At 44.4% G+C, this 18794-nt stretch overlaps 3 protein-coding genes across 13 annotated transcripts; 1 reads left to right on the top strand and 2 right to left on the bottom strand.

The window, feature by feature from the left end:
* Positions 1-239: 239 nt before the first annotated feature.
* Positions 240-4331, bottom strand: LOC6608431 (FMRFamide-related peptides). The gene is made up of 2 exons (XM_002033129.2): positions 4225-4331; positions 240-1544 (listed from the first exon to the last, which is right to left on the bottom strand). The coding sequence occupies exon 2, from the start codon at positions 1542-1544 to the stop codon at positions 507-509; it is 1038 nt and encodes a 345-aa protein (XP_002033165.1). The 5' UTR covers positions 4225-4331; the 3' UTR covers positions 240-506.
* Positions 4332-7310: 2979 nt separating this feature from the next.
* LOC6608430 (putative fatty acyl-CoA reductase CG5065) lies at positions 7311-11515 on the top strand. 4 transcript variants are annotated; one of them, XM_002033128.2, is made up of 6 exons: positions 7312-7436; positions 9429-9604; positions 9711-9804; positions 9893-10056; positions 10145-11188; positions 11254-11515. In XM_002033128.2, exons 2-6 carry the CDS (start codon positions 9438-9440, stop codon positions 11336-11338), a joined length of 1554 nt encoding a protein of 517 aa, XP_002033164.1. In that variant the 5' UTR covers positions 7312-7436; positions 9429-9437; the 3' UTR covers positions 11339-11515. The 4 variants fall into 4 exon arrangements, with proteins under 4 accessions (XP_032571087.1, XP_002033164.1, XP_032571085.1 ...); XM_032715194.1 differs by having other exon boundaries at positions 9426-9604; XM_032715195.1 differs by having other exon boundaries at positions 7335-7412; positions 9426-9604.
* Positions 11516-11850: 335 nt separating this feature from the next.
* Positions 11851-18626, bottom strand: LOC6608429 (protein telomere ends associated). 8 transcript variants are annotated; one of them, XM_032715188.1, is made up of 12 exons: positions 18516-18622; positions 18015-18452; positions 17646-17960; positions 16729-17592; positions 16638-16676; positions 15828-16571; positions 15323-15772; positions 15033-15260; positions 14424-14970; positions 13836-14361; positions 12235-13769; positions 11851-12150 (listed from the first exon to the last, which is right to left on the bottom strand). In XM_032715188.1, the coding sequence occupies exons 2-11, from the start codon at positions 18443-18445 to the stop codon at positions 12256-12258; spliced, it is 5658 nt and encodes a 1885-aa protein (XP_032571079.1). In that variant the 5' UTR covers positions 18446-18452; positions 18516-18622; the 3' UTR covers positions 11851-12150; positions 12235-12255. The 8 variants fall into 8 exon arrangements, with proteins under 8 accessions (XP_032571079.1, XP_002033163.1, XP_032571083.1 ...); XM_002033127.2 differs by having other exon boundaries at positions 11852-12150; positions 12835-13769; XM_032715192.1 differs by having other exon boundaries at positions 11852-12150; positions 12835-13769; positions 15033-15257; positions 15323-15769.
* Positions 18627-18794: the final 168 nt, after the last annotated feature.

Below are 18794 nucleotides of genomic sequence, written 5' to 3'. Positions count from 1 at the left end.
AAGACAAAAAATATTGGATGCAAATTAAATATAATTTAACAATGGTAAAATCCGATTTCATACTAAATAATATAAATAAGTGATAGATATAGAAATATTTTGATACTGGTTACAAGAGTATCCGATATGTCCTTATTATTGTAGAGAACTCAAGATTATGACCAGTGGAGAAACTAATAATGACGATACAATATGTATATATACCCCTTAAAATAAAATCAGACGATACGAGTGCGCCATAATTTACAATAAAGCAATCTTTATTTAAAATGTTGGCACAGGATTTTTTTCACGCCAATTTCAATTTCTTCAGTATTACACTAGATATATTTATAGATAAGAACTTCGAAGCACGGTGAATTTTTAATCCAGCCCATTCATTAAAAATTCATAGTTCAGGCATACGTCAGGAGTTCGTGTGAGGAGTGGGGTATACGTATATCAATTTAGATCCTTGCGTACATTTGTCCATATCTATTTACAAGGAGGCGTCCCGCAGGACTTCTTCACTGGCCGAAGAACTGGTCCTGTTCCACACTCCCATCCTCCGTGGTGGTCTCCTGAGCGCCGTTCTTCACCTGCTGCAGCTCCTGTTTCTTGAACAGCTCCGTCATGGCCTTGTCCACTGGACTGCGTTCGCCTGGGTTGCCTTGATTGGGCTTGGCTGGCTTGGACTCGGGAGCCGCCGGCTTCACGCTCTTACCGAATCGAATGAAGTTTGAGTCCATCTTCCCGGAACGTACAAAATCCTGCGGAGCGGAGCGCCCGAAGCGCATGAAGTTGTCCGGGCGACCGAATCGCATGAAATCCTGTTTGGGACTGCGAAGCTCCTCGTGCGGACTGCGTCCGAAGCGCATGAAATTGTCGGAGCGACCGAACCTCATGAAGTCCTCCGCCGGAGTGCGTCCGAACCTCATGAAATCCTCAGCAGGAGTGCGTCCAAACCTCATGAAATCCTGCTTGGGATCTCGGCCGAATCTCATGAAATCCTGCTTGGGATCCCGACCGAATCTCATGAAGTCCTGCTTCGGATCCCGGCCAAACCTCATAAAGTCCTGTTTCGGATCTCGACCAAACCGCATGAAGTCTTGCTTCGGATCTCTGCCATACCGATCCATGGCTACCCGCTTGGCCATGCCCTCCAGTTCATCGGATCCCCCATAGGTGCCCTCCGGTGGCAGCTGCTCCGCCTGCCTCTTGCCGAAGTGCATGAAGTTGTCCTGCACGGACCTACGCTTGGCCTCCAGCTCGGGATCGTACTTGTAGCGCGGTTTCCGGCCGTGTTTTTGGAAGTGCAGCACCACGGCGTTCTTCGAGTAGTCGATGCCTATCACGGAGATGGGGTGCCGGAACTCCAGCTCCGCTCTCTCGGTCTGATCGTTGCCGAGCAGTGCATCTACTAGGTCATTGTCCTGCGGAGAACTCACCTCGGAGTCAGCGTCCTGCAACGAGTTGCCCGCATAGTTGGGCGTATCGATGATCTCGCTGTGGATGGCCGACTGCATCTGGTACAGGGCCAGCAGGAACATCAAGGCAATGCCCATCTGCAAGGATAAGAATGGAGTGACGGCAGGATAATTATGAGGCGGCGGCAGCTCGCGTTATCTATTGCAACTTTTAATCACATTAAGACCGTTCGTTTTACTTAGGGTAACAGTAGCCACCGGCAGCCAGGACGCGCAGACAAAGTGTCCTGCTAATTAACCATCATGATATTTATGGCCAGATCTGTTGGGCCGGCGCGTAAAAAGTTAACCAGCCGCATTAAAACCACCACAATGGCATGCCACGACAATGGGTCCTCACACCCACTTAGCCACCCACTCAGCCACCCCCACTCATCCACCCACATTGGCATATAACCAGGTTTACAGGCATTAACACTTGTTCGGAAAGCCCGGCGAAGTGGGCGATGAGAGGAAGTGCCAGGGGAGCAGGGCAGTTGATGTATGGTGTCCGGACGAGGACGACGACGGCAGCACCATTAGAGATGCAAATGATTATGGCTTTTGGATATGGTGACGGCTCAGCCTGCGAGGCCTGCTCAAGGCAAGCTGATCCACTGAGTGCCGTGTCAGCGCATCGTGGACGTGGCATCTGCAACAGGTTGCAGCTGGCAGGTAGCAGGACCCAGCGGCACTCATGAGCTTTCAAAATTGAATAGCCAGGTCCATTGGGAATGGTGCAAAGGTGCTGCTGTACTATACTTTCTTCCCTCTGATGTGACTGTTGGGGTCACCAAACCCTTTCCTTCTGGTAATATTTCCATATTGGCTAAGACTGCTGAATGCAATTCTGCTTGAAGGTATTCAATCAACTGATGGCACAACTTTAACATTAGTCATTAAATTTTAGTTACCGCTTTAAAATCTGGGCGTCAGCTTTCTGCAATCCCTGTTAACATGGTGATATGGCTAACAAATCTTCAGGCTAAATGCCACTTTTTCGCTTCTCAACCCATAGATAATAATTTTTATTATCTGCCAACTTTATGTTTATCATTATTTACTTTCTTTCGTTATGGAAAATATTGAAATGTGTTTTGCAAAGGCTGCAACAAAGTTGCAGGAAGAGGAAAATCAGGGGTTTTCCCAACCGCAAGCCAGCCAGTGGCCAATTAGCACTTCTGTGCCGTCGATGTTTGAATGCTCCGTTTGGATACATTAAAAACTTGCCCAGACAACTCACAACAAAAACTTGACCTCCAAGTCCAAGTCTGATGAGCAGACTTCGCAACCACGAGCATTAACATACTTTCGGCGGTACTCGCTTAATTCGATGTCGGGGCAATCAGAGCCGCATTCAGGCAATCGAGTGTTCAAGAGTGCGAAGACGATGGCCCAGACAAACCGTTCAAAGATTTGCATACGCACTGCTCAGCTGAGATTTTAATGGCCAACAGATGTTGCAGTTGCAGTTGCATGTGCATTTGCAGGCTGCGATTGCAACAGGTGAGGGAAACTCAAGGGTCCCATAACATAAAAGAGGAAACTAGTCAAGCGTCGTTTAATTTATGGGCTCCAATTAGATGTGTTGCAAGACCCACTGCCGCGGCCAAAATATGACAGACAGCCTCTCCAGAGGCAAGGAGTCAGCGAATTTGAAGTGGGTAGACAACAATTGCCAAACGTCTGATTGATTTGCGATGCCGAAATGTGCATTTAAAATTCATAAATGTGCCGCGCTGCCGCCTTATTTGTTCTGGGCAGAAGGCTAAAAGTCGTCGGAACAAGGAATGGGAGGTATCAATAACAAACTCGTTAATTCGCTTAGCCCGCCCAGGCAAGATGGCAAATGGAAGACGGCAAGATGGCAAGTGGGAGATGGAAGATGAAACCCGGGATTCGGGGCAGGCCTAAACTGATTTGCATGGCATATGCGATTCGTTTGATATCTTTGAAGTAGCTGCCCTGGCAACACCTCCAGCCGCCCGTCCGCACTACGCATCCCGGATTTGCAGGATTCATGCATGCGGAGCACATTAACCGTGGCGGGGCATTTAAATATCATTTGTCAGGCTGGAGCTGCAAATGTGGGACACCTCGGGAGACAAATGATGGGCTCGCGGGGCATTTCACTTGTCCACTGTCGGCGATAAATCAAAAATTGCACACGCTTCGCTGTACGGCTCTTGGGTTCTTGAGGTCCGGCTGTTAACACCACCATTTCCGCATTTTGCAGCGCAGGTGCGAATGCAAATGGAAATCTAGCTTCGCCCTGGGACCCAAAAGTGCACTCATAAATATTTCAATTTGCCTTCATTAACAGAAATAGCTGTTGCCATTCCCAGTGTCTGCTGGGCACGAAGAAAACTATTTCCTGGTTGTTGGTTTTTCCCTCACTCCAACTAATTTTCCAGGTGGGACGGACAGTCGAAAAGTTGACAAAACCGAATTAGTTGGCGTTAGTTTGGCAAACACTTTTGGTCCAATTAAAAATTACCCCGATCTGGGGATTATAGCATATTATTTGACGCTTTTACGAGGCAAACTTATTAATGTACACGAAACGGAAATGTCAAACCTCATATCCAACTCTATGTATTTACTCGAATACTATCATAGTAACTATCCTTGGTGGCATAGTTGCCATTAGGCGAAAGTTAACAAGTGATTTTAGCTTTCATTTAAAGCAATGGCCACTAATTGGCGGTTGGCTTTTCCAAAGAATAGTTCGATTGCTTAAGGCTCAGCACTGTTTTCACACTTTTCGCAATGCACTCACCTCTGAAACCTGTGCCCTTACTAGGAACTAGAGTGAATTCGGGGGTCTGGGGATCCTTTTGGGCCGCACACACACTTGTTGCCCGCTCGAAGGTGGAACAGTTCTGTGAGGATGTTTGGCGAAACATCCTGTTTTATATGCGGTGCGTCCTTTGTGCTGACGCCCAAGGAGGCTGATGTTGAGGTGCCTGCGAGTGGGCGCGCGCAACAAGTGCTGCGGCAACATGTTGCCAGAGGACATTCAATGGAACTGATTTCCGCTGCAGTTTTTTTTGTGCTTTCCGAGCGCGCTAGTCAGCACCACAGATTAGCAGCTGTATTCGGGGCTGAAAAAAACCTTCACAATGTCGCCAAATGGTCGCTGGTCAGCCGCTGATATGTTTGTTTTGCTTGTCAGCGGCTGTCAGCGGGACAAAAGGCCAAAACACAGACCGCATTCATGCTGACTTATTAGCCAGAGGCACGAGAGGCAGCAACAATGCCGTAGCAACATTTCGACGCCAGTTTGCTGGCCACTCGAGCACCAAATTGTATGCAAATCGCCCACAATTGTTATGTTACGCCCACTTTTAAGTCGGCTGTGGGATGAGCAGGGACATCCTGGCCGGGCACGTCCAATTAGCCTTCTAGCCAGTGTATCGACTACGTGTCCGTATGCGTTATAATTTGCCATTGTCGTCGCGGCGTTTATGGCGCTTTATGGCCCTGTAACCTGTAACGGGATACGTTGTGGCGCCTCTGGCATCTCGTCCAGCATCCGAAACCACCCCATATCCCCGCCAGCTTTTCAAGACTCGCCTCTTGGGTGGGGCTGAGAAACTGTTCAAAAGACGGAAGTCTGTAATTACGGCCCGGCAAAAGGCCAAAGTTTTGGAGACGAGTCTCATCAATGTCATTTGGCTTTTGGCCACCACGCATGACTGGGCAGAAATGTGTCGGGTTTTTGGACAGGTTTATTGGGTGTCCACTGCGCTCGTTGGCGATCACACATAATCGATATAAATACGCTCGAAAACCACGTCTGCAGATGGCTTCATTAGCATAAGTAGATGCGAAAATCGAAAATGAAAACAAATTAGAAGGCAATGTGATAAGACGAGACTAGGTCAAGTTCAAATCTTGGCTTGGGTTTGATGACCAGGCCAACTGCGCTGCTCTGTAATCTATGGACTCACTCCATAAGCTTTTATCATTTGCATTTGTATGCCTTAAAGTTATAAATATCTTCGAATTTAAATAAACTTGTTGTTTACTTCACTGTTGACTTTTGTTATTTGTAAAAGACCTCATATTATGTAAGCCATGAAAACATTAAGATTCTTGCATAGTATTTCTTATAAGTTTTATAACACAAATGATGTGGTAACTTCGAAGTGAACCCCATGTCTTGTCGTTATTTACATATATTTTTTGAAAATCACTTATTCGGCTTATTCTCGCTTAAAATTATATGTGCACATTTAATCAGTTGCAAAGTCTAAACTGTAAACAACTGTAACAATCAGAGTATATATATTATTATTATATATATATATATTATTATATATATATATATTATTATATATATAATTATGGAAAATATTTGTTTATGAATCTGATTGCTTGTTGTTTAATGGAAAACAGATATTTTATTACGTACAAAGTCCGAACAATAAGTAAATTTTTTTTAATAATCAAACTAGTTTATCATAGTACGAAGTTAATAAACAGAGTCTTTATAACCAATACAAACAATAACTGATTGAAAATTTTAGCCAGATTAATACAACCAATCAATATGTAAAATATATTAGAATGTAAGAATTTCTTCAACTTTTAGCCCACATGTGAGTATCGCGTGGCATTCTTTTATGTTTCTGGCCAAAACGCGAGTTGGGCAGAGGTCAGGTCAACCGATGATGCCGCTTCGCACTCGCTTCTTGGTCACTTTGATTAGTCCGATTAGGTGCAGCCCTGGCTGGAAATAAAGCCAATAAAATAGATGATGCGACGCTGTTTCGATGTCAATGGCATTGTCAATTCGCGGCTGCTGCTCTTTTTTGTTTATTTTCCTATGGCTTTTCTGTTTCGCTCTCAACGCTTTTGACCAGCAACTGTAACTAACCAGATCCGACTAATTAATGGCCAGCGCAAAGGGGATTTATGTGGGGCATAAAGCAAACTCAAGCAGCCGCTTTTCGCCGATCCACCCACCGATGCGGTTCGTTGGCATTGATGGCTGCAGCCAAGCTGATTTCCCTAAAGCGGGGCGGTCCACACTGCGTATGCGCAACGCACGCGCTACTGGCCCGAAAATTGAATTGTTTCGCTTCGGTTTGGGGGGCCAAAACGCAATTGCATCACGTTCTGGCTGCTGGCGGATGCACTGCCTCCCAAATTGAATGGTGAGCCGGTAAAGCGGGTGAACACGTTCGTTTACTTTGAGCGCAGCGATGTGAGAAAACGGCTCACAGTAGTCCGACCCCTGACCGTCAAGGGGGTTAAAAGGGGTTAAGCGGTCTAAGAGGGTTAAGGGGCTGGGGGGGTCAGAAGGGGCCTAGTGGGAACCCCTCGCCTGGCATAACGTGTCACTCTGCTCGAGTCTCTCTCGGATTCGAAGATCTATGCGTGCACCGAAAAAAATATATTTAAAATGGAAATCTGTTTGGCATAATATTACTCTATGTTCTACAAATCCCAATACTAAATAACGAAAGATTTTATATGATTTGTGCATTAAAAAAATAATCAGAAGCAAATACCCTCGAAGATAATAAATGTTTTAGAAAGCTAAGCATATAGTAGGCATATTTGATATATTAACATTAACTTGCATTACATATTTCCAACTTAGAAAGTTGATGAAAACAGTCCTTTATCCGAAGAATCTTCATCGCACATACAAAACTCGCCACGAAGATGTGCATATCTTTTTGACCCGAGATGGAGCGGCATTTTTGTCGGTGTGTAAGCTTGGAAACTAGCTACCAGATCTCGGAGTATCTGCATCTGTGTGTGCGCCAAACTAGCCGATGCGATACATAGTTTGGCCCAAAGTTGTTTTCGTTTTATTTTCTATTAGGTTGGCTGGGAGTGCGAGACTCTTTTCGTGATCAGTTTGTGTTTAGCATTCGGTGAGCGCGGGTCAACAGTATCTCAATCTGAAACTGAAACTGAATCCGCAAAGTATCCAAGTATCTGCGTTAAAGGGTCTGCCATTGTTGCCAAGTGAAGGTGCGATCGAAATGACACGAATAATTTAAACAGAAGTCGAATCCGAAGATGATTTTAGTGGCATTATTGCAATTAGCATGCGAATGAAATGCGTTAACAAAGTCCAAGTCTCTTTGAATTATTAATGTCATATTGTTATAAGAATCTCGAGTCGTAGAGGTGATGGGTCCTTGAAGCCTGGTTGAATATTCAACTATGATTCTCAACCACTGTACACCCAGCTATTCGTGACTTTACCCCCTTGCATGCATGTCCACATCCACTCCTTGATTTTATTATCGCATTGTTGACATCTCCGACTGCTCCAAACTGGTTGTCTCCAGAAGAGAAGCCAAACATGCAAACGGACCAAGGAGCACCGGGCACTTTTCGGGTATTTCCAAATTGGGAAACCGGGAAACGCCAGCCACCTGGACATTCTTCTCGAGCAAGTGCCGCTGTCGTCGGACATGCAATCACCGTATCAAGTGCTATAAGTCTGTAGTGCCCGTGACTGGCGGAAAGTAGTGGCTCCTATCCGGGAATCGTTAAATGGCTTTTGCCTATGGAGCGTTTAAGATGCCAACTCGATTGCCCCGGAGGAGATCTGAAATTGCAATAATTGCCGCTCAGCAAGTGTTGCACAGATTAGCGGGTCAGCTGGTTGTGTGTGGCAATCCAATCTCTTGGCCGGGTTAGCACATGTCTGCCCTTTTCACTTTCGAAAACCACGTTCGCTGCCGCAGTCTTTGGTATCAGCAATGAACTACGCTGTGCGGCGGCGATCTTGGCCGCAGGCTAGCCATTCTGGGCCCAATGCTAAAGTCATTTAGAGCTTTTAATTTGGGACCACGACATTTGGAATGACCATAAAACGGATGCTATAGTAATCGCGGCACTTAGTTGTTTGCTCTTTTATAGCTTAACATCGGGTACTACCATTTTCATCGGCACTTTGCAATTGAATCATAAAATTTATGACTCACTCGGTGATTATAAATATGTCGGATTTTGTAGGCCATATATCCTGTATATGCGATACAACAACAAATTTTTTCTTAAAAACTAACCATTGGTGTTATAATTCTAAGAAAAGGGTATATAAGGCCAGACTTCGTCAAGCTACATTCCCTTTCCGTCATGACTTCAGTTTCATTTGTCACCCCAGCCCCATCTCATTGCTGGCCTGCTCCGCCAACCAGAAGATTATAGGTAGTCCAGCTTGTTAAGCGGGTCGAAATCCGCGCCGTCTAATAACCAAGTGTGCGTCGAATGCGGGTCAATGTGTCAGCGGACCAACGGCTTTCGATCAAGTTTACGTCAGCGGAGTGGAGTTGATGAAGGACACTAGGTGCTCCGGGCATGCTTCACCGCCCATGGCAAGCTCATGGTGCGAATCGTGGGGCATGCGACATGGACATAGGCTCGGAGGTGGACGTGGATGTGGCAATAGCTTAATTAGTGCCGTAACGCCAAATCGGTGTCGCTCCGCTTGCCCACTCGATGGTCACTGCGTTGACACTCAGAAACCCAGCCAGCCAGTTATGTGGCCACTGGCCAGCCAGTCAGCCAAACGTGGCCTAATCTGCAATTGTCGCTCCGCCGGCTAACTGGTTGGTTGCCTCATACTCGCACTCACATGTGGCTACGACCACTTTACAGCCAAGATCAAATGAAATTAAAAGTGCACTTGGCGGCGACGGCCATTACGTGGTCGCAGCCCCATACATACATAAGTGTCCAAAAAGACCCAACAATGTCAACTCCATTTTAAAGATCATATTTTCTGATAGGCACACGCATTAAAGCAAGTGTTATTTACAAGATATTAAATTGAATCTGAAAGGAAGAGGAATTCTATCTTTGCATCTATATCGAAAATCTATTAATCCACTTTTAAAATATAGTTCCCAAAAAAAAACACATTGTAATCTAACTATTAAATGTGTACCCAAAATACACAACCATAAATCATGATTTACTACAATGATTTGATTCTATGTGTGGCAGAAGCTATTTGAGATGACCGCCAAGCCGAAGTTTGTGTATGAGAAGGATGACCAGGGCACCATTGGGGAGATAGACGACAACGAGGTGGACCGCATTGCGGAGTGCTTCAAGGGACGCAGTCTGTTCATCACAGGAGGCACTGGGTTCCTGGGCAAGGTCCTGGTCGAGAAGTTGCTGCGGTAAGTGGGTGGAGTGGGTGGCAGGTGGACGGGCCAGCTGGTCCGTACGTGGCCCCATTAATCCCCATTTCCGCGATGGCTTATGCAATATTATTAATTCGTGCAGGTCGTGCGGTGGCCTAAAGCGCATTTATCTGCTCATCCGCCCTAAGAAGGGCAAGGATCCTCAGGAGCGCATCAAGGATATATTCCAGAATGTGGTAAGCAGGGTGGGAATTATGGAAACTATGAGAATTCATTGCCTGGCTTACGAAATTAATGAAATTACTTGTGGCGTGTGGTTTGCAGCTTTTCGACCAGGTGAAGCAGATGCGTGGCGAGGAGCACATCCTGCAGCAAGTGGTTGCCATCGCCGGCGACGTCCTTTCGCCTGGCCTGGGAATCTCCGAGAAGGATCTGGAAACTCTGCGCCAAGAGGTGTCCATTGTGTACCATTGTGCAGCTACAGTGCGGTAAGTATCTATGCATACTCATACTCAAAGAACATCCGTTCCCTAACCTATTCCCTTAAAATATACCATATACCATTTGCTTGGCTAGCTTCGATGAACCTCTTCGGAATGCCGTGTTCATGAACACCCGCGGCACCAAGTACATGCTGGAGCTGGCTCAGACGTTGAAGCACCTGGACTTCTTCGCCTACTGCTCAACGGCCTACTGTCACCTGCACGTTAAGACGCTGTACGAGAAGCCCTACGATCCGCCAGCAGATCCGCACAAGGTGATGCAGGCATGCGAGTGGCTGACGGACGACGAAGTGGCCACCATAGAGCGCAAGGTACTCGGGGATATTCCAAACACGTATGCCTACACCAAGTCACTGGCTGAGGCCCTGGTGGTGGAGAAGTTTGAGGAGCTTCCCGCCGTAATCCTGCGCCCCTCGATCGTCATACCCATCTGGAAGGAGCCCATTCCCGGCTGGACGGACAACATCAACGGACCCACCGGCCTGCTCATCGGAGCCGGAAAGGGTGTCATCCGCACCATGTACTGCAATTCCTCCGGCTACGGCGATTTCCTGCCAGTGGATGTGGCTGTTAATGGTATACTGGTGGCCAGCTGGAGGAACATCACAGCTGGCACAGATAAGACCAACCGGGTTGCACACATGACCTCGTCCAACGACATCAAAGTGTCCTGGGCGGAGATCATCGAGCTGGGTCGCTGGGTGATTGAGAACAAGGTGCCACTTAACGGCGTAGCTTGGTATCCAGGTGGCTCGATGAAGTCCAACTACTGGGTGCACTTCATCTGCATGGTGCTCTTCCAGTGGATGCCTGCTCTCTTTGTGGACGCTCTGCTCTGGATACTTCGCTATCCCCCGGTACTGTGCCGCGTCCAAAATCGCATCTACAAGGGATTCGAGGTATTCGAGTACTATGCCAACAACGTTTGGAACTTTGACAACTCGGAGGCGGTGAAGCTGCGCAAGCTAATGAACAACAAGGAACGGCGCACCTACGTAATCGAGAAAATCGAGCTGGACCTTATCGACTACTTCACCAACTGTGTGCTCTGCGCCCGGCGACTGATCCTCAAGGAGTCAGACGAATCGATTCCGGCCGCTAGGAGGCACATGAAGGTGTAAGTACAGGCGAACCATACAGAATCCCTTTTCGCCACTGACCATGATCATTTTTCTTTTTCAGGATGTGGGTGGTGGACAAGGTCTACAAGGGCATCTGGATCTTCGGCATTCTCTACATGCTCTATAGGTGCTTCTTCGCGGGCTAAAACCCGTCCGGATGGAACGCCTATTTAAGTGCTGGAAATCAAAAGATGTGCCCTGCCCCAAGCCGTAGCTGTTATGTTTGCTCTAGGATCTAAGTTTTCTAGTTTTAGGAGGTGCTGTTGGATGATAAGTACTTTACTTGTTATGAAAGACAGCTAATAAAAGAATTGGTTTATGTATGGCGACGAGTTTTAAAGGGTATTTGAGGGTCGTATTACTATATATTATTTATTTCATGCATTGAGGACACTTACTTTATGTCGAGAAAAAGAAAAGGGAGTGAAAGCTAATGACTCGACTATCAGATACCCGTTACTTAGCGCAAGTGCGCTGGATGAACAAACTGCTTAGTGTGAAGAATCAACAATTTTATCGTAATCTTCTACGTTTAAAGTTAGGTAGGAATAGCTTCAGTTAAGCTGATATTGACTGTTTGACGAATCTAGTACACTCTTTTACTCTACGAATATTAACGAATTAAAAGAGACAAATATATACTTTCAGATATCCCAAAGTGAAAAACATTTATTGTATATTTTGTACATGAGTCTTTGACATTTAAGAGTTTTGGAAGCTTTTGAATTTTTTTCAAAAATATATGTTTGCTTTTCGAAGTCTGTAATCTGCATTTCATTTTGTGCACAAAAATAAACAACAAACAAAAAGCTTTTTTTAACAGAATATTACTTCTATTAATATAATCAAAACTTTATAAAAACCACTTAATTGGCTACAAATAAGAATATTTAACGAAAAATCTAGAAACAAATTGTCAACAATAAATACACATTTACTTCCGTGAACGTCGCCGAGTCTGGAAAATACAGAAAATGTAAATAATTTTAGGCAACGTTAAAAAATATTTATTCAATTAATAAATTTGTATAATAAATAATACCATATATCGATTCGGTGAATATTAAGTAACTGATTTACATTTTAACTGTTCGATACTGTTCAGAATGTTTGGCTTGATAAGCTCTTCTGCGTTGAAGGTAGTTTCTCGTTGGTCCAATGACTTATCACCCGCATTGGCTTCGATGCAGGTACCCCATTCCCTGGATTCATTATCGAACTTAATGGAAAAGGGCGCGAATCTCGGGCTTAAGTTCATAAATACGAATAAAACCCGTTTGCGAAAGTCCACTGTGGCATCCGTATGTGCCGGCCAGCTGCGTTTGTAGCAGAATTCTCCCAAATCATGGAGCACCAGCTCCAGATCAGATCGCAATGTGGATGAGAGGTAGGGAAATAGACTGGAGATCAGAGGACCCCGGACATTGCACAACTTATCGTTGATGTTGACCAACGCCTTCTGATAAGTTGCCCCTGGTAGAGGTCCTTCGATCCGGTACTTAATTATTTGCTCTAGCGTCAGCGATTTAAAGAAACTGAATAGCTTAAGATCGCGGAATATAACGCTGCTTTGAGGAGAGGAAGCGGCAAGGCGCTTCGGGGTACAAGCGTTGCTAGAAACAGGATGATCTTCTTTATTTACCTTGCAAGCACTGACATCGTTACAATCTAGTAGACCTTGTAGCTCGGAGCATTCCAAGAGTGTATTGCCGACTGCGAATTCTTGCGATGGAGTGATGTGTTCTTGGTGATGGGGAGGTCTTTCCGTGGGATTGGTCTTTGGAGTCTGACTCGTCGTGATATTTTGAGAGTCGGGAAGGCTAAGCGCTTTACTCTGGACCACTTTCACACCCATTGGCAACGGCTGAAACTCGTGTCTTAGTTGCGGAACCTTATCGTTCATCAGTTTCATTCGCTTGGAATTCAAACGTGGGCTGGCCGCCTGTCTTTTTTTAGGAATCACAGAAACCTGGCAGGCTGGAATAGACCGAACGCTTAACGTGTTTACGTTGGTCTCCAGTTGTGCAGGATCTGTGGACTTCGATACTTCTGTTTTCTTAACGTAATCATGATCCTCTGCGTGCACAGAATCCTCCGGAATAAAAAGTAGTTGATCCTCGGAATTCTGATTTTGTATGGCAAAGCAGGACAGACTTGGTCCATCACTTTCGGTGGAGTCCAAGTCTATTGTTTGCTCCTCGGAAGTAATGTGTTCCCATTGGCATTTTTCGGAGTCACAAAATGCTCGTTGGTTATTAAGAAAACTGATGGGTTCCTGCTTGACAGATGTCATTTGCAATGACGCTGGTGCATCATATTGAGTTTCTGGCTCCTGTGATGTTTCCTCAATTTCGTTGGCTACTAGAGGATCGACTACCATTTGTGGTACTTGCGAAGCTAATTCAACACCCGTCACGTCCACAAAATTCAAACTGTTGAGCTGTGAGGGCTGCTGACTAAGTTTATCTTCAGAAGGTTGGGTCGATATTCTACTACAAACAGTACTTGGACTTGAGGGAATTGATACTATTTCAGTTGGTGTATTCGCAACCCCATCTTTTACGCCACAAATTTCCTCTGTAAATAAATACATTATTAAAATATTGTACAGGTGTCAAACAAATCTCAACAAATAGCGCTCACTCAATAAAATCCTTTCTATAACTGGCTCCACCTCTCCGAGTTCAGCATTGAGTGTCTCATCTGCGATCTGTGGAACTCGTGGTATCCACTGGTTGTGAGCCCAACAGCACGCGTATAGTTTCTCTCTCTCTTGACACAATTGCACCACATCCTCAATTTCCTCGCCAGTGCGATGGATGTACTCCTGTGCAACGATGTGATCGAAATCCGAGTAGGAACTCAATTCCCAAGGACTAACAATTTTAGGAGATATTTTGGACAGATTTAGCCTATCTAGCTGGACTCCCTTACTGTGGAGCAGGTGCTTAAAACGTGGCAATAAGACGCATAGATTTGAAGGCCAGTTGCCATGGTCCACGACGTGTCTAAAGCAAAGGTGTAAGCTGTCTTCGCTTTTGTACAAGTCCTCGCCATCGTGAATGCTCGTGTAGTAGGAGAATTCTTGAAGATCTAGTTGGTAGAGTATGCGCCAAATGGTTCTCATCACCCCTTCACTTGTGCAAATCAAATACTTAAGATTGTGCTCCTATTGAAATGAGACTTGGGTCAATCAAGCTTTGCATTCCTTAATTTGATTTAATTACTTACCTTGCTTGCTTCTGCAAAAAATAATTCCTTTGCTCTTTCTAGAAGAAATTGATTTTCTCCTTTCTCTACTGAACTGGTTTCATTTTCGGAATATCCTTCGGTTGTAGCCCTTGCTCCATCTTCCGGAACTTTTGTCGATCCAGCTTCAAAATCAGTATTTGGTCTGCTTGAATTATTAGATGATTCAGCATGGATCATTTCAAGCTTAGGCGGATTTTCAAGGTTCTTATTTAAATTAACTGAACTACTTTCTTTCGTTGCCTCTGAACTCGGTTCCAACGCTTTCGGATTTGTATGCATTTCAGTTGCTTGTGTGTCAGTTGCTGCCGTTTGAGCTGCGCGGACACCTTCTAGGTCAATCGAATTAGAAGACGATTGTGGCTCATTGTCTTCAGTAGAAATGGTGTTGGCAACAATATGCCCGGTAGATACGGAATACCTTTTATATTGTTCTTTTACAAATGCTTGTGTTACTGGGCAGTTGACACCATTAAACAATTTATCGAGAAAGTTATGGGCCGTATAATTCCACTCTATCTTCTGTTTGCTAAATATAATATCGTGTTGTATAAATGTGCTTGATAATCCTTTAAACATTATTTTCTTTACCTCGATAATTCAGAAAGCCTTTCAGCATTTAGTTGACTACAATCTTTTAAGGGTTCCGTAACGGTTAGTTCATTCTGCAATTCCATTGGATGAGTGCCTTGTTTTTCAGTGACGTCTTCTGGGACAACTGATGCGTCTTCGGGAATAGGCACTGCTTGTAATTGAGACTGGTTTTGTGTAGTCATCGGCTTATTGATCGCTATCTTTGCGACTTCAGTTCTTTTTCTGCTGCAATTATAAGGCTTATTTTACACATACGAAAAAAAAGTAAAAAGTTAATTTTGGTATACCTTCCCATTAGGATTTCTAAAGCATTTCTGCGAACAGGAAACGTCACTTCGCTTGTGGACTGAAGGCTACTTTCCTTGAGCGGTGTTCTAGTGGTGCCCGTCGCCAGGCAATCAGTTTCCTGTAGGCAATCATTCGCATTTTTCCCTGGATAGGTAAGCAATTGTTGAAGCATAGTGCCGGTACATGGCTTGAATCGACACGCGAACTTTTCCCTCATCTCTGGTCCAGAATAGAAGCCTTTGTAGTAGTCCCGAATAACCTCATTCTTGGATTTTCCTCTATACTCAACGCACTTCTGCATATTATTAGCAATATCATCTAGATTGCTCACATGACTTTTAAACAGCTCTAAGGATACAGGGTATGGCGGACACTCTTCTCCGGGCTCGTCGTCATTAGAACTGGGCGTCCTTGTGGATGGTATATTTTCATGTTCAACTATTGGTCTGCTGGAGTCATGACTTATTACAATTATATCTGAAAACAAATATATGTTTAACTTACTCCTCTTCGGTGATATTTTGAGTTTTTTGTACTATATTTCTGGATGACTGAGGGCAACTTTCATCGCTTTGGTTTTCGGTGGTACAAGCCACCTGGCAATTTGGATCCTTTGGGTGTAGCTCCTTGTTTTTCGGTGGAAAACTCAGCAATTGTTTTATCTTTTTGCTGGGACATGGTTTAAATCGACACTCGAACTTCTCCCTCATCTCTGGTCCAGAATAGAAGCCCTCGTAGTAGTCCTGAATCACCTCCTCCTTGCCTTTTTCTTTGTACTCATCGCATTTTTGCATCTCATTAACAATATCGTCGAGATTGCTCACATGACGTTTGAACATCTCTAAAGAAATGGGATTTGGTGGACAATTTTCTGTTGCTGTTTTAGGAGTGAAAGGTACCTGGGACTTAGGTTCGTTTGGTGCTTTTGCATTATCTGTTCGATTCATTGTAAAAATTGCCTTTTCATCCAATGGCTTAGCTTTTTGTTTTAGCTTAGCCAGCATCTTTGGATTGGGGCAATTGAATTTATACTTGAATCTTTGACGAACATCTTTGCGCGCATAAAATTTATTGTAAAACTGACGGAAAAATTTTTTGCATTGTGGGTGCGAAGGATCAGAAATTAATTTTGACAGTTGATGCTCGTCTTTAATGTGATTATTTACTAGAATTGCTCGGATAATCTCGTCATAGTTAATATATTGCCGAAAAGTTTCAAGTGATACGGGAAAAATAAAGCGCCCATGTCTATAAATTTTAGGAAAATGATTACTTAAAAATTAAAAAAAAAATGGTAATTTATAATTTTCTTACTTTTTAAGGTCCACTTCAACATCTGTCACAAAGGAAGTCCTAAAAAAGTGGTTTTAAAATTATGGAAACAATTCAGGTTACGCTAACTTACTCTGACACATCGGTAGAATCTGTAATCTCTTCAGGTCTAGCTGGTGTCTCATCCGAAGCTCTGGTTTTTGAAGCAGGACTCCCTGGTGTCTTGAACATGGGTAGTTCAGAACCTAACGGAGGAGACCTTAACTGGGGCGCGCTATCCGATTCTTTTTCGGCAACCTCCTTCCTCTGATGGGTTTTGATTTGAGGACTTAGCACATTAGAGGACTTTTCGGAGGCTTTCGAACTGTGCAGATGGCGTTCTGGCGAAGTTAATGCCGGCATACATCTGCTTAGTTTGTTGGCATCGTTCCTGAGATTAGCTTGGTTTTCGGAAGCTTCAAAAGTATTATGGGACCTCGATAGCCCTTCATTCGTGCTACTAGCTTCTCCAGCACAATTCTCGATAGATTTGACGACACGTAGCTCGTGATCTGGAGTAGGAGTAGCTAACTGGGACAGACCTTCACTCGGTTCGTGGGCAACCTCCATGCTGGGACTGGTTTGGATTTGTGAAGAGTCATTGATATTCTGCGAACTTATTAAACCTTTTCTTTCAGTACTATATGAGGTGTTTGGCCTGCGCGAATCAAGTCCCGGCGAGGGACTAGCTAACTGAGGAAGGCTTTGCCTAAGCTTTTCGGCAATATCTTTCCCGAGAATGGCCAGCATGCAGGCCTTGACAGTCGACGTACAAGGTTTTAATTTGTATGCGTATTTATATCGGATCCTCGGAGTAATGTAAAACGCCAGGTAATAGTCTAGGGCACATTCTTGGACGTCCTTGCTCGCATAATTATCGTCCAGCTGCCTCATTTGCTCCACAATGTCCGATAAGTTTGCCATATTTCTCTTAAATAGCTCGAAGCTGACGATGGAACTGTGAAATATTGATTGTAAAAAACAAGTATTTGAAGAGTTTCTCATACTTACTTATTCTTCAAGGATTTCATTGCAGCAAGCTCCGCCGCAGTCTTGATCGCTTTCTTGTCCAGCGGCTTGCCAGATTCAAGCAACTTTTCCAAAGGGATTTCTGTCGTTGCATTAAAGATATTCGTAGGAGATCGCTTTTCTGGATACATGTAAAAGCGGTTGTAGAACCTTTGCAGTGTACGAAGACGACACTCATCATCGGACAGGAGGACCAGGCAGTGCTCTATGCTCCTGACAATTTTTTTGAACAGTAACTTCTTGTTGATGCACTTTAGGAATATATCAAAGGATACCGGAAAGATGAAGGCGCCACATCTGAAATGAGTCAAAACTGGTTTATCTGCTGTGCTCGAAAATAATGTTACCCACCTCTCCACATTAACAATAACGTCTCGAGATTCCGATCCTGTTGGTTTACATTCAACTGCAACGCCTTGAACTGCATCATTTGGTTTCGCGGTTTCAGCGAGCGTCCTCGACTGGGTGCCTTCAACTAGGACGTCGCATACGGGTCGCTCTACTTGAGATGGTCCTGGCCCTGCTACGTTTGCAACCTCGTTTTGTGAAATTCCTCCTGGCTCCGGTACTTTAAGCAAGTTGTCGCGTGTCCGCCTTGGACACGGCGCCACCTTAAAAGGGAACCTTGCCCGTATACTGGGATTCCGGTAGAACTCTGTGTAGTACCATCTGCTCCACTCGGCCACCGTTCTATTGTCTCCATTTGCAGTTTTCAACTCACTTGTAATATCAGACAAATTAACGATTAACTTTTGAAATGCCGCAAAGGACACTGGATACATGTTGCTCCTGAAATCAAACAATATTTAATGTGTTTAGTGTTACGATGTAAAGGATTCACAGTAACCTTACAACTTGTTCTATATAAGTAACGTTATTTGTTTATCCTAAACAACACAAACTTAACAATGTATAAAAATTTTAATACCGCGAAATAAACTACGCTGCAGCGTGACCGTGCTGCAAAATGCCAGTATTTATCGATAGCGAACGACTGATTATTTTCACTAGGAGAATTGGCACTTAAAAATTTCACAAGCCTTTTAATACTTAATACTTAATAAAAAAAATCCTGATATTATTGTATTGCTCTAAACAAGGATATATTTTCATGGCTAGCTTATTTTGTAT

The sequence above is a fragment of the Drosophila sechellia genome, chromosome 2R (assembly GCF_004382195.2).
Source record: "Drosophila sechellia strain sech25 chromosome 2R, ASM438219v1, whole genome shotgun sequence".
In the NCBI taxonomy this organism is placed as follows: domain Eukaryota; kingdom Metazoa; phylum Arthropoda; class Insecta; order Diptera; family Drosophilidae; genus Drosophila; species Drosophila sechellia.
Note: the sequence above shows the minus strand (reverse complement) of the source record. Positions and strands in the feature narration are given on the sequence as shown.

Coding starts and splice junctions, on each gene's coding strand:
- LOC6608431 (XM_002033129.2), bottom strand. CDS start 1,544: ATGGGCATTGCCTTGATGTTCCTGCTGGCCCTGTACCAGATGCAGTCG.
- LOC6608430 (XM_002033128.2), top strand. CDS start 9,438: ATGACCGCCAAGCCGAAGTTTGTGTATGAGAAGGATGACCAGGGCACC. Junction 10,057..10,144: donor CATTGTGCAGCTACAGTGCG/GTAAGTATCTAT, acceptor TTGCTTGGCTAG/CTTCGATGAACCTCTTCGGA. Junction 11,189..11,253: donor GCTAGGAGGCACATGAAGGT/GTAAGTACAGGC, acceptor TTTCTTTTTCAG/GATGTGGGTGGTGGACAAGG.
- LOC6608429 (XM_032715188.1), bottom strand. CDS start 18,445: ATGTATCCAGTGTCCTTTGCGGCATTTCAAAAGTTAATCGTTAATTTG. Junction 16,677..16,728: donor GATTCTACCGATGTGTCAGA/GTAAGTTAGCGT, acceptor CCACTTTTTTAG/GACTTCCTTTGTGACAGATG. Junction 14,971..15,032: donor AGGCTTTCTGAATTATCGAG/GTAAAGAAAATA, acceptor TATTATATTTAG/CAAACAGAAGATAGAGTGGA.